Consider the following 15,181-nt stretch of genomic DNA (forward strand, 5'->3'; position numbering starts at 1 on the left):
TTTGTTGAAAGCTGATGGCTGAGAAAGGCTTCAGATAGGCCTCCATTGGCATTCAGTACATTAATACTCGCATGCGTCGTGGAGGCACACACGGAAGACAATAACAAGCTGGATAAAGGTGTTATTTTGATTTTTTTTTTTGCACAAAAACTATTGTCGTCGCATCGTAGAATTATTGTAGAGCCACTGTGGTGAGATGGACTTTGTAACGACGTTTTAAGTGCCTTTTATGGGTCTTGGGAGTGTAAATGTACTGAATGCCAATGGAGGCCTATCAGAAGCCTTTCTCAGCCATCAGCTTTCAACAAAAATATCTTGATTTGTGTTCCGAATATGAACGGAGGTCTTACGGGTGTCGAACGACATGAGGGTGAGTAATTAATGACAGAATTTTCATTTTTGGGTGAACTAACCCTTTAAGCCTTGTTTATACTTTCGTCTGGCTCCGCAGTGCGAGCCTCCGCTGACTGTGCGCGCTCCTCCCCAAATGGATGAGGCGTTTATACTTGTCGCCGTTGTGCTATTCTTTGAAACGACAGAGGGCGACTCTTAGTAATTATTCTATAAACCATCAGGAAAAAGTGAGAAGAAGTGGGCTTAATGTACACAGGTGATGATATTTATTTTAGTAAACTTCATCGAAAACCACACTACAAAAGAATTGTGTAAAACTTAGTAAACCTTGATATTACTTGCGACATGGGAACAAAATATATGCACACATGTATAGGCCTACAAATAAATTAAAATTAAAATAAAGTAAAAAAGTTAAATTTCCTAATTTCACTAAACATTTTCATTAAGTTTCGTGATTTTTTTTTAATTAAACATGGATCTTTATTTAAAAATGCTATTAATGCTATATATGCTATTTTGTAGGCTAATTTTGTAAATATAAGCACCTAATTTGTATGTGCAAACTGGGTGCCGGTGTGATGAGATGTCATGCTCGGCTAGATTCACCGCAAACTCGTTCATCTTCGGATGCAGAGTCGCGCGCGCTGTTACAAAAAATGCCCTGCACACTGCCAGGCGAAATGGGGTCTTGCGCACCCAACGCGCACGACCGCCCACTTCGCGTTGACGTCATTTTTGCCACGCACACACTCGCACTCGTGTGGACGCGTCGAGTATAAACAAGGCTTTAAGTGACCTTACTGTCACTGTCCCCTTGTACAAATCTAAATCATACCCAAAAGGGACATGGTGAAGGAAAAAATATGAGATGGACGGAAAAATTATATATCAATCAATGGTTTTGCATTCTCTCGCAAATAATTGCCGTAAAAAATGTTTGCATTTCCATGAGAAACTTTATGTTCGTTCACAAAGAACTAGTGCGGTCAAATTGATTAATCGCTATTAATCGCATCCAGAATAAAAGTTTGTTGTAACACTTTACTATAAGGTTGTATTAGTTAACATTAGTTAATGCATTAGTTAACATGAACTAACCATGAACCATAACACCTCTGTTCAGCATTAGTTAATCTTTGTTAACGGTAGTTCATAAAAATTCTGCTGTTCATGGTTTGTTCATAGTGCATTAACTAATGTTAACAAGATTTTAATAATGTATTAGTAAATGTTGAAATTAACATTAACAAAGATAAATAAATGCTTTATAAGTGCAGTTCATTATTAGTTCATGTTAACTAATGTAGTTAACTAATGTTAGCTAATGAATCTTATTGTAAAGTGTTACCAAGTTTGTGTTTACATAATATGCGCGTGTACTTTGTATAATTATTATGTCTATATAAATACATAAACATGCATATATATATATATATGTAATATGCAGATTTAACGGAGTTGACTTCACCGAAAACAACAGATATGAGCTGTATTTTATTAACCATCAGCCAATTTCAAAATCAAAGACCGCAATATGAGCGAGCGCGGCAACAGCACTGGTAAGATCATTTAGTTTCGTTACTTTTAATGAATATGATTGTGTGTTGAGCATCTGCGACTTACATTCGGTTTAATTTGCGGTAGTTTGTGCATTGGCTTGATGAAGAGATACTCAGCTGCTGTCTGCACTGATGCGTGCTGCAGTAGCGCTGTCATATCAGACTATAACATGACATAGCCCATAACACAATCGTTTATTAATTTTTGCATTGTTGGGATGAGTAAAATTTACATATGTGGTTTCAACAACAAGATGCATTTAGACTTTAATTTTGAATGTAATGCGGCCCAGACCACCTCCTGAAGTGGCCTTTAGTATTTACTTTTGTGTATTTGTTCTAAATGCTCCTGTTGTCTTCTGTGCCCAGACTTGAGTTTGTTTGATGTTTGACACAAGAAGCGTGTTTTCTTTGAGCAGGTAAAATTGAAGGTTCAGTTCATATATCTGACTGCTTGTTTTTATTGACCAAATTGTATACTTGAGGATGCAGTGCATCGTCAATGCATTGTGATGCATCTTGATATTGAATTGAACTGAAACTGAATCGATGACATGATAATCGTAATCTAACCGAACCGTGAGACCAGTGTAGGACTGAAAAAAATGATTTGTTGAATTTACTAAAACATTTTATCGTAAGTGGTTGCAATCAATTTATTTTATCTCAATTTAAACAAAAACACATGCAATTCCCATAGAACCAAATCATTTTTTTAAATTAAAATCAAAAAACTAAATTTAAATTATTTAAACGAGCACAAATTAATTATGCTTAATTTAATCGGGCCATAATAATTTTTTTCAGTGTAGGTGGCCTTAAGTACTATGTACTTACATCAAAAAATAAGTACAATGTACTTACTGTATTCAAATTGTATTGCAAAACACCTTTGCTGATATTGAGGTGGGATACGGGTAGTGTTAGGGACAGGTGTGGTGGTATGGGTAAGTTTAAGGGTAGGGTTAGGTGTAAGGGAAGTGTCAACCGTGTAATTACAAATGTAACTACAGGAATTAATTACAGATGTAATTACATGCAGGCATTTTTTTAAATTTAAGTACAATGTAAAAACATATATGTACACAATAAGTGCATTGTATCAAATTATTAATTAAAATGTTAGTACATAGTAGTTAAGGCCACCTAATATAAAGTGGGTCCATATATATATAAACAGTATATACATGCACATAATTTCTTAAATATATACATGTATGTGTTTGTATTCAAATATACATACTAATTATACACAGTACACACACATATATTATGATGTAAACACAAACTTTTATTTTCAATGTGATTAATCGCGATTAATCGATTTGACAGCACTACAAAGAACACAAAAGTTTTGCAAGCGAACGCAAAGTTTCTTTTAGGAACTCAAAAGCATTGAAATATATTTCCTCTCATATTTTTTTCCATCACCATGTGCCTTAAGGGGCTCCGTACAATCACAATCCTCTACTTCTGCCACAAAGGACATGTCAAAATACTATCTGTCTTACTATCTGTCACTCAAACTAGCTTGCTGAAACAAAATGCTTTCAAAATACTGTCTGAACAGAACTCTTTGTTTCCATCCTTTTCCTGTGAAATTACAGTATAACAATGGACGACAAGCAAAGTTTAATTTTCTTTAATGCACTCCTGTAGACTAGGGTATTAAAATATAAATGCAGCTATATATTTTTAGTATAAAGACCCATTTATACTGATTGCAAGAAATATTAAGCATGTTATTTTCCCTAAACTACACAAAAGGCTTATAAATAGTCATAATTGTCATTTTTGATTGTAATAATATTAGGGCTGTCAAAAGATTAATCGCGATTAATCGCATCCAAAATAAAAGTTTGTGTTTACATAATATATGTGTGTGTACTCTGTTAATTATTATTTATATATAAATACACACACAAGCATGTATATATTTAAGAAAAAAATGTTATTTTTATATATAAAACATTTATATTTATATATATTATAGATTATATAAATGTATATACAGTATATACATGCAAATATTTCTTAAATATATACATGAATGTGTGTGTATTTATATATAAATAATAATTAACAGAGTACACACACATATATTATGTAAACACAAACTTTTATTGCGGATGCGATTAATCGCAATTAATCTTTTGACAGCCCTAAATAATATTTCACAATATGATTGTTTTTACTGTATTTTTGATCAAATAAATGTAGCCTTGGTGAATATAAGAGACTTCTTTCAAAAACATAAAAAAAAATCTTACTGACCTGGTTACAATAATCTAATTATGTAACAGAAAAATTATTGTAACATATTTGCAGAATTGAATATTACTGATTTGTTTTGCTTTCTAAAGACTGGTAGGAAATCTTGAGATTAATTTTGATAATTTAGTTATATTAACTGAACAGATAAAAAAAAAAAATTTTTTTATATATATATATATATATATATATATATATATATATATATATATATATATATATATATATATATATATATATATATATAAAAAAATTTTTTTTTTTGTATCTTAAAATGTTCTTTGATGTATAGAAAGTAAATATTTTGTAAAATTATCTTTTAGGTACCCTTGCTAATTAAAAGTATTAAATTATTTATTAAAAAAAAATACTTTGAACAGTATATTATAACAAATATTAAAATAAACATGCAATTAATGTAAAAATAAAATAAAATAAAATAAAATAAATAAATAAATAAATAAATAAATAAATAAATAAATAAATAAAATGTCAACGGACCACCAAGCATCCCTTTGTGATGTGTGATGCTTAAACTATGTAAATTGAGGTACATTTTAACTTTTATATTTTGTATATATTTTTTTGTCATTTAATTTGGATATTGTTAGTTCATTCCAGTCTTTTGCTGAACCCAAGATTCACATCAGTGTGGCATTCAATTTCAGTGCACAGTTGTGGCATTAGTTGTTACCTGGGCAGGGCACTGTGCAGGACTCCTGAAGGATGACCTGTTTGTCTCCATCCACTGTCTGCTCCAGGTCTCCACACAGTTCCTCATCCACCATACTGCCCAGAGCCTTCCCCGAGCCATCAGACACGAAGCAGGACACGTTCCTAAAGCGCAGGCCCTCTCCACAACGCGCACCCTAAGAAACCACAGAGTTTTGACATTAACGACTACAATTGGACACCATCTGTGGTGAAAAACAACTTTTTGTAGTCCTAAAGGAGATTGAGGATGAACTCTACACAGAAATGCAGCTTCTTTGGAGCTCTAGACCTGGAAAGAGCAAACTTCTCATGGTGATACAAAATAAGGCAATAAGAAATCCCAGCATTGTTTCTCAGTCCTCATGTTTCGCACTGTCAGCTACCGGCATTATTTTTTCATAGCTTCCGAAAATCTCTAAAAACATGAGGCACAAGTGAAGCAATGCTGCTGGAGACTGCTGAGGGCTGTCAGAAGACACTTTAGAGACAGGCAGCCGAGAACAAAGGCCAGAGTCAATATTCTCTCACAGCCTGCACTCTGACGGGAGCATGAGGTATGAGGGGGGGAAGGAGAAAGAGAGAGAGACAGGGAAAAGAAGCGGAGAGAGAGGCTGTGTCTTCTATCTGTTGTCTTTAATTAAACCCCCTGTTGGGCCCTGAAAGCCAGACTGATGACAGGAGGAAGACGACAGCAGAAATGCTGTGGAAAGGCCAAAGCAGGAGAAGATAGGCGGATATTCAACATATACCTAAACACTGGAGCAGATATCATGAAATGCTGGTGGTTTGCCATAAGTAAGATGAAACCATAAAATAATGTTTACATCGGGTTACACGCTATAAGTAATGTGCATATGCTTTACAAAATCAGGCTCATTTGCTATGCATTACTTTGAAAATGTAATATTTGAGATGCCATTTCAAATTAATAATGCTCATTATTTTTTCATAATGACAGTTTATTTCCTTTGATGGCAAAGATGAATTTTCCATTACTCCAGTCTTCAGTGTCAGATGATCCTCCAGAAATCATTCTAATATAATGGATTTATGCTCAGGAAATATGTCCTATTATTATGAATGTTGAAAGCAGATGCACTGTCTAATTTTTTTTTTTGTAGAAACCATGATACATTTTTCAGGACTCTTTGATGAATAGAAAGTTTAAATGAACCGCATTTATTTGAAATAGAAATCGTTTGTAACATTAATATTCTAAATGTCTGTACTGTCATTTTATATATATATATATAAACGTCCTTGCTGAATATAATTTTTTTTCCCCTTAGAAACGAATAACTTATGCATCTGATATACTGTTTCACATGATCCTGGTTCATAAATACATTTATGCTACATCAGAAAATGCAACTACATTGTATGCAAACTACATATATAGTAATATACAGTTACATATAGTCAATGATCAACATATTTCCAGAGTACTGCAAAAGCTACTTAATGTATTATATTCCATAAAAAGATGTTATAATGTGCAACCCAATATTGTAAATGTATTATTTAAAGAAAATATTGAATTCAGCTTTTCGTCCCAACTGAACATGGAAAACTGAGCGAATCATGAGCAAGCTCACCTCTGATTTGCATGGAGACCAGGCGCTGTACCTCCAGCTGTAGCAGGGTTTAACAGGACAGGGCTTCCACTGTTCCAGCTGTGAGGAACACGGCCGTCCATCTCCCTGAGAGGCCTGGATCACAGTTCTCCTCCTCCAGAGCTTTCCTACAAGACAGATTGCTGTCCAATCAGAGATGCTGTATTGTAATATTGTTAAAAACCCTTATTAGGTCTGGTTTCACAGACACGGTTTAGATTAGGCCTCAGTTAAAATAGGACATTCAAGTAGCTTTTATAAACATGCATTAGAAAAATAATATTACTGTTGTGAATATTGAGACAAAACAATGGCACTGACATATTTTAAGATACGTCTGTGCATGTTGCTTTCAGTTAAAACAGCTCAAACATGCATTTTAGCCTAAGACTAGGCTTACCTTGTCTGTGAAACCAGAGGTTTGTGTTTGAGTTAGAGCTGGGCAATAAACAGGGGCGCCGCTGGCAATTTTCGGCCCTATGAAAGAATTTGATGTTGGGCCCTCTACCACACCAACCTAGCTATCCAAAATCTTTGTCTGCAATTTAATAATACTGACCAATTAAGCTCTGCTCACTCAACCCAGAATGCCCCGATTGGCAGATGAAACATTGATTAAAATTAAGATACAATTCATACAAAACAAAACTTAATGAAGTGGTCAATCATGTCTGATCAACTCCATTCATCTTATGATGTGTCCTATCTCATGCTGTTCACTTTTCATAATCGACATAGATCGACAACATAGACAACATAAAAAACAACATTATAATATTTAAACATCAAAATTAAAATAATTAATAGCTGCAACAATTATAGCACAGAGAATTTTCATGTCGGAGTGGGATATGAGTGAACGTAGTTTTACCGGTGAGTGTGAGCGGTTCATGAGTGGAGCGTTTTGCTGGATTTTGCTGGAAATGCGCCATTTTTTTATATTTGCAACTCTTTGGTAGATTATACATTTATAATACATTACTACTAGTACTGTTACTACTAATAAAACTGATCTCTGGGGGCCCCAAAAGTGTGTGGGCCCTTAGAATCGTCCTAACTTTCCCCCCCTTAGCGGCGCCCCTGGCAATAAACAATATCATATTCAATTTACATCAACGATGATAAGCTCTGGACATTTTTACTTGATATGGATTAATCTAACAGCCTATCAAACAATAGAAATTAACGCGACAATAAGTGATTTCTGCGTGTATCTGTGTGAATGAACGGCGCGGTTTTGTCTTGACCAAGTGTGCCGCACACGTCCTGAAAAGTGAAGCCAAAGCGTTTGATCGCCACTAGATGGTTGGTCCCAGTATAGCTCATAAACCCCGCCCTCTAAATGTATTCTAATGGGACTAAACAATCAAATAACACTTCAAATATTTTTTTTCCAAAGGTGGTTTCTGTTAGCCTGGTCCTAACATACTCCCGTATATTTCATTTGCACAGAGTCTGGCCACTCTTCATTGACAAGCGCTAACTTCCTTGAAGGCGGGTACTCTGTTGAAGTTTAAAACTATTGGATCTGCCCATAGCCACTCTGGATCTGCCATAACCAATCGCTAACGTTTGGTCGTGACGCATGTCATCTCAAACTAGCGCACGACATCAACGTCATCGTTCTCAGCCACCCCCTCTGTTCGCTGATTGGACCGGTTCAAATTTGACCGGAGAAAACCAGAGAATATACCGCAATCCCAGACGGAGTACTGAAGGAAAATTAAAATTGAGCAGAAGTACGTTGGAGGGCGGAGCCAGGCTAGGTTTCTGTCATTTTAGGTAGTTTTTATGTTCAAGTGTTCAGTTTTTTAAAAGTTTGGTTTTAGTTAGTTATTTGATGCTATAGAAACGGGGGTGTGACATCATGATTGACAGCTGTGATTGACAGCGAAGTTGTCACTGATGCACCAACAGACTTTTTTCAGGAGGAGATTGGAGCTTTAGCTTTCTTTTCTACATTTCCATAAATGTTTATTTCATACCGACATATTGAGTTGTGCTGCAGTAAAGATACTGCGAGAGAGTGGGCGGGGTTTTGATATCGCGGCTCTACTTCCTGCTCTCTACTACGCATACTCAGGTACCGAGGTCACTACTGCGCAGACGCAGGTCCCAAATCAGCGCAAGATGTCAGCGCCATATTGGGACACTGGCAGCTTCACTTTTCTAAAATGGAAGAAAGTCAAGGGGCGTCGCCTATCTTTTTTTACAGTCTATGGTCTCACACACGTTACGCTTACAGTGTTTCAATGTATGAGGACATGAACACATGAACTTCATCTCCAGCCAGCTTTAGGAGTCACTTCACAAGTTTTTCCAGCGTTTCATTTAAGAAAAAACTACCGTCAAATATACACTGAAACTAAAACTGAAAGATCTTCACGACAAACGGTCAAAATAAAAGTTTGGTTTAACTTCAAGAAATTATGACAGCAATATATCACTGAAATGTACTTCTCAAAGCAATAATACTGATATTATTATTTCTTAGGAATATCAAACAACCAAGATATTTTTTCATGCATGTTTTAAAGTTGTACGGTTCTGAAAAATGCAATGTTTCTTGTAAATTAATTGTTATATTTTCATTTGATTACATTTTAAAAGGTTGATTAAATTGTTAAAATGTATTGTAAAATTTGTATTAAATCATAAAACAGATTCAAATAAATAAATAATCAAATACAAAGGAAAACACAGAATTTAGGGGAAAATAAAATAGATTTCATGGGGCCCTAAATTAAAAGGTAGCTTACCCTGTGGAGTGCAATTGAATAATGTAGTAAAATAGTAGTTTATTAAAAACAAGCTTACATGTTTACATTCATTCTCAAGGTCTAACAAATATGTGGAATGGTAAATGAATACTCTGATAAATATTGATATTGTATAATATGGAAAAAAATATTGTAATTGATGTTTGTCGTGGTTGCAACATAACACTTTTTTATAAGACATGACAAAGATATTTCAAATTCACTCTCACATTAGAAGTACAACGCCCTAGTTTTCCTGATGCCCGCTGACGAAGATAATATTCATCTTATGCTTTAACCTCAAGAAAGTGGCTTATCGGATGAAATAAAGGCTTTTACTGTAAGTGAATCATCTTATGTTACACACACTAATCTCAGGTAACTCAATCCCTCTCCAATGGAAAGCCAAAAACGATATGTGACCTGAAAGTCTTTATTTCTGTGTAGTAATGTTCCTTCACTTCTGTGAATAACTTAATCTGCCAAGCATTTTTCAAGCCTAATTCCAGGCCCTGAAACCACTCTGAATATTCATCTTTCCCCCTCTTGATTTTCTTAAATCGATTCCAATCCAGAGGGATGAGGAGAGAAATGGAGTGTAGACTCTTTCAGGCAGAATGCATCCTGCTGTTTAAAAGTGGCGCCCAATAAAACTGTGCAAGAATAAAGCTTGCAATAAAACTCCACACCCTTATCTCACAAGAGCCATTATTTTGCATGGCAGGTGGTCACACAAAGATCTCAATAATAACAAAACCTTCAAAATATGTATCACTCAAATTATTAGATGACAGCAAGCACTTAAAGGTATTGGTTTTCCTTCTAAAAACATGATTTTATAGAGCAAAAGAATCTGTATAAAACCATTTCTCAAGCCTCAACCACTCACAAAGATCTGACCCTAACCCATCTTTCTTTGTGAATGGGAATTGAGGTTGGTAAGATTTTCTAAAAAGTTTTTGAAAGAAGTCTCTAATGCTAACCAAGGCTGCATTTATTTGTCCAACAATACAGTAGAAACAATAACATTGTGAAATATTATTACAGTTTAAAATAACTGTTTTCTATTTTAATATATTTCAATATGTAATTTATTATTTATCATTCAGAAATCATGCTGATATGCTGATTTGATGCTCAAGAAACATTTCTTATTATTATCAATTCAATGTTGAAAACAGTTGTGCTGCCTAATATATTTATGTGATATTTTTTCCCCCCAGGATACTTTGATGAATATAAAATTCAAAAGAACAGCATTTATTTGAAATCATATGTTTTTGTAATAATGTCAAAGTCTTTACTGGCACTTTTGGTTAAAATAAATAAATAAATAAATAAATACCCCAAACCTTTGAATGTCTGAGCTATGAATAAAAACATATTTTGTCATATTTTCTCATTCTGTTCGTCTAATTTTATAATTTTAGTGCATAATGAGTAAATCTGTTTGTTGTTTAAAAAAAGTTTTAAAAGTTAAATTTTAAATGTAAAAAAAAAAAAAAAAAATTCTAGGCTGATTACATTTAAATCTAAAATTTAGAATTTTTATCTCAGAATTTTTAAAGTCATAATTTCAACTGTTCATCTCACAATGACTTAGCATGTCATATTCTACTTTTTATCTAACAATGAGGACATTTAAAATCATATTTTCAATACGAGTAGACGTAAGTATTAGACTACTGTTTTACGATAGAAATGTTCAGTGACCAACAGTAAAAGACTTTCTAGTGATGCAAACTCCTCAAATTTTTATGAAATTTTACCGTTTATGATTCATCTAATTCATAAATGAATGTGATGAGACAAGAAACATTTATGTTTTCAACATATTATACAAATAAAATAGATTACTTCATAACTACAATTAGACCTATAACTTCTTTTACCATTCTTGTTTATCTTTAATATCTTCATTTTATTATTATTATTATTTAGTAAATTATAAATCCCCCCCGAGCACAAAAGTGAAACCCCGGCTATGGTTTGTGAATACGATACAGGTTTTGGCACTAAAATATAACCGCAAAAGTGGTGCCAAAAGGTCATCTGGCCTAGCTGAAGCGATTCTGGGCTGGGGTTGGCTAAGACTGTGTCTAACATCTTTGCAGTTAGTTTTATTTTGAAAAATGCTGTATGTACACAACCTCGAAGGGCACGGTTAGGCACTTCGTAATGTTAAACATGATCACAGCCCAGTACCCGGCTGACACGTTGCCCTGAAGCTAGTTGTACCAGATGCAATTCATCTTCACCACAGTCTGCCGTGATGGACCATCCCTGCAGAGAATCCTCTCTGAAGCTCCCTGCTTTCCAGCAGCAACAAACCAAATCAACTGCCAGTGCACTGCCTCCTCTTTTTATATGATGGTTTCAGTTGGGAAAACTATACATACACAAGTGCTTGTGTGCCTTTGTGAGAGTTTTTAGCTGTAGGGATCGCTCATTTTCTGTTTTCTCTTTTTCTTCCTTTTCATCTCTTCCTGTCTCTACTGGTGGCCGAGATGCCATGTTTAGGGCAAACAACATAAGCAGTGAGCCACAGGATAGCCAACGCAAGCTCTTTAGCTCATGGCCCCACTCACAACTGAGTTTAATTTGCTTTGAACTCCAGTTAGATCGTGTACTGCATCTAACACGTTAATTTACTGTTACTGATAAAAACAAATACATAAATTGTTGCCTGATTTCATGATATTCATGTGTATTAAGTGGGGCAATCACTTAATACAATATTAATGCCCAGCACTATTAATTAATTTGAAAATACATAAAAAACAATTCCTATATATAAAGACTAGAATATGCCTCTTCTCTGTTGATTTCTGAATTAAAATGAATTTGAATAAATTTTGGAGAATAAAGAAGCTCAAGAGCAGTGTGTAGAGAGCTTCATGGAATGGGTTTCCATGGCCGAGCATTTGCATCCAAGCTTTACATCACCAATTTCAAAGTGTAAAGCACACCACCATTGGACTCTAGAGCAGTGGAGACGTTTTCTCTGGAGTGACGAATCACGCTTCTCTGTCTGGAAATCAGATGGACGAGTCTGGGTTTGGCGGTTGCCATGAGAACGGTACTTGCCTGACTGCATTGTGCCAAGTGTAAAGTTTGGTGGAGGGGGATTATGGTGTGGGTTGTTTTTCAGGGGTTGGGCTTGGCCCATTAGTTCCAGTGAAAGGAACTCTTAATGCTTCAGCATACCAAGACATTTTGGACAATTTCATGCTCCCAACTTTGTGGGAACAGTTTGGGGATGGCCCTTCCTGTTCCAACATGACTGTGCACCAGTGCACAAAGCAAGGTCCATAAAGGATGAGCGAGTTTGGTGTGGAGGAACTTGACTGGCCTGCACGGAGTCCTGACCTCAACCCGATAGAACACCTTTGGGATGAATTATAGCGGAGACTGCGAGCCAGGCCTTCTCGTCCAACATCAGTGCCTGACCTCACAAATGCGCTTCTAGAAGAATGGTCAAAAATTCTCATAAACATACTCCTAAACCTTGTGCAAAGCCTTCCTAGAAGAGCTGAAGCTGTTATAGCTGCAAAAGGTGGGCCAACTCCGTATTAAACCCGATAGATTAAGAATGGGATGTCATAAAAGTTCATGTGCATCTAAAGGCAGACGTCCCAAAACTTTTGGAAATATAGTGTAGTTATTTGCATTCATATCTGTATGAGGACTTCTCTCTTTCTGTGACAGGCTACAGATCAGCTGCTGATTCTTTATCTTTGAGGGAATCCTCAAGCCTGGGGACAGATTAAAGATGCTACAATGAACTAAGCCAGCACAGGTTTCATATAGTGGGAGGGTTTGCTCTTGCTGCTGCTGGCCATTGACTCTCAAAGACCCATGTGTAGTGGAATGGTCTCTTAGGCCCCAAGCACACAAACATAATGGGCCCCTAATCAATCGTCAGAGCAGATGGAATTACACTCAAGGACATCATTATCCTCCTCTCAAATGCTGTTTCAGAGTGATAACACAATTGTTCTCACACCATACATTTTTTGTGGTTTCAGCCAACGCTTTGGTAATTCTAAGACAACGGAGAGCTCAGTATAATTCCCTAAAACCTGCCATTTGAGGAACCAGTCATGTAAGCTCACATCAAAGACTAACGTTTTGGACCGCAAGACCCAAAGACCCTCCTGGGGCTTTTGATTTTGTCTGAAACAGACGGTTAGACTGCTGAGAGTGTGAATTAACCAAGCCATGCTAATTTAATATCGTCACAAAAACTGTGATTTTTTTTTTGTGCGTGTTCTGGCACATATCCAACTTCAAATCGAGACCTTCAATTTAAAGTGTTGGCCTACCTGCAAGACCACAGGTGTGAGAGCATTCAGACCAAGACGACCAATCAGACAGCTGGCAGTTGACAGGGCACTCGACCACACAGGAAGCGTTCATATGCCATTTTTTCTCAAGGCCAAGCTAAAAGAATAGAGATCAATTTATTCAGGTGGATATTCAACAGAAGCATCACTTGTAAATCATCTTGTGTAGAGAAAAGTACCTCCTCGCAAAACTTCAGGTCCACGGACTTGCCATCACTGCGAACACAGTCCAGCATGCGTGTCTTAAATCCAACCCCGCACACGGCTCGCTCACTCAGCTGACATGTGCTCCAGTCTGGATGGGAAATATAGATACAATTTTTATTTATTTAAGTTTTCTAATGTTTCATACCTGGGACCTCTGCAGTGTTGTTATTGTTAACTAAAAATAAAACCAAAAAAAAAAAAAAAAAGGCAAACAAATTTAATTTATTGCAATATAGTTGCAATAATATTCGATTAAAAACTTAAACTTAAAAAAAAAATGAAAATTGGGAATGTTGCCTGAAACTGAAATAAAATAAAGTTTATGTTGAAGTAATACAATTATTATAAATAAAAACAGAAATAAATACAAATTACCAAAGCACATAGCACATAAATTACTAAAACCTAAACTAAAATGTAAAAATGAAAGATAATTCAAAATATTAATAAATACTATAATAGTATTTAAATAATACTAAAATAAGGTATTTATGTAATTAAATATTAAATACCTCTAAGGTAATGTCAAATAATAATAACAAAATTATTCATAGAGGACAAAATAAGTAACATAAAATATTTATGTTTATTTATATTTGTATATTTTATTTAGATTTTATAATATTTTATAGCACAATACATGTATGCCTTTGCCAAATGATTTTATCCAAGGGACTTAAATTGCATTCAGTGTATTAATTTTTATCATTTCATGCATTCCCTGGGATTCACACCCATGACCGTGGTCTTATGAGCGCCATGCAAACGTTACTTTTTGAGCTAAAACCAAAAAAGAATGCTGATATTATGTTGAAATTAGTTTATAATCAGAATTAGGAAAAGTCAAGAGCATTCAAACTGACACTTAATAATTTCTATTCTTTCATAATCATTTCTATTCATCTATTAAAATGAACCTGAACAGAATATGAAGGTTAAGAGGCCAAATGGCAGATGAATAGCCATAATCGGCAAATCAAAGTTATTTTTAGTGCTGTCAAATCGTGATTAATCACATCTATCATCTAATATTATGTATACAAACTTTTATGTCGATTTGATCCATGCAAAGACAAAAAAATAGTGCGGTCAAATCGATTAATCACAATTATTTTTAGTGCTAAATCGATTAATCACAATGTATCACATCTAAAATAAAAGTTTGTGTGTGTGTGTGTGTGTATGTATGTATGTATGTATGTATGTATGTATGTATGTATGTATATATATATATATATATATATATATATATATATATATATATATATATATATATATATATATATATATATATATATATATATATATATATATACTGTATATACAAACTTTATGTTAGATGCGATTAATCACGA

At 34.8% G+C, this 15,181-nt stretch overlaps 1 protein-coding gene across 1 annotated transcript in view; it reads right to left on the bottom strand.

The window, feature by feature from the left end:
* thsd7aa (thrombospondin, type I, domain containing 7Aa) overlaps positions 1-15,181 on the bottom strand; it is a 177,235-nt gene that overhangs the window by 18,902 nt on the left and 143,152 nt on the right. The window contains exons 19-22 of the mRNA XM_079829676.1: positions 13,799-13,914; positions 13,599-13,716; positions 6,497-6,642; positions 4,882-5,056 (exon numbers count right to left, since the gene is read on the bottom strand). Coding sequence (XP_079685802.1) covers positions 4,882-5,056; positions 6,497-6,642; positions 13,599-13,716; positions 13,799-13,914 — 555 coding nt within the window. The remainder of the gene's footprint in view (positions 1-4,881; positions 5,057-6,496; positions 6,643-13,598; positions 13,717-13,798; positions 13,915-15,181) is intronic.

This window comes from Gobio gobio (genome assembly GCF_949357685.1).
Source record: "Gobio gobio genome assembly, chromosome: 11".
Classification (NCBI taxonomy): domain Eukaryota; kingdom Metazoa; phylum Chordata; class Actinopteri; order Cypriniformes; family Gobionidae; genus Gobio; species Gobio gobio.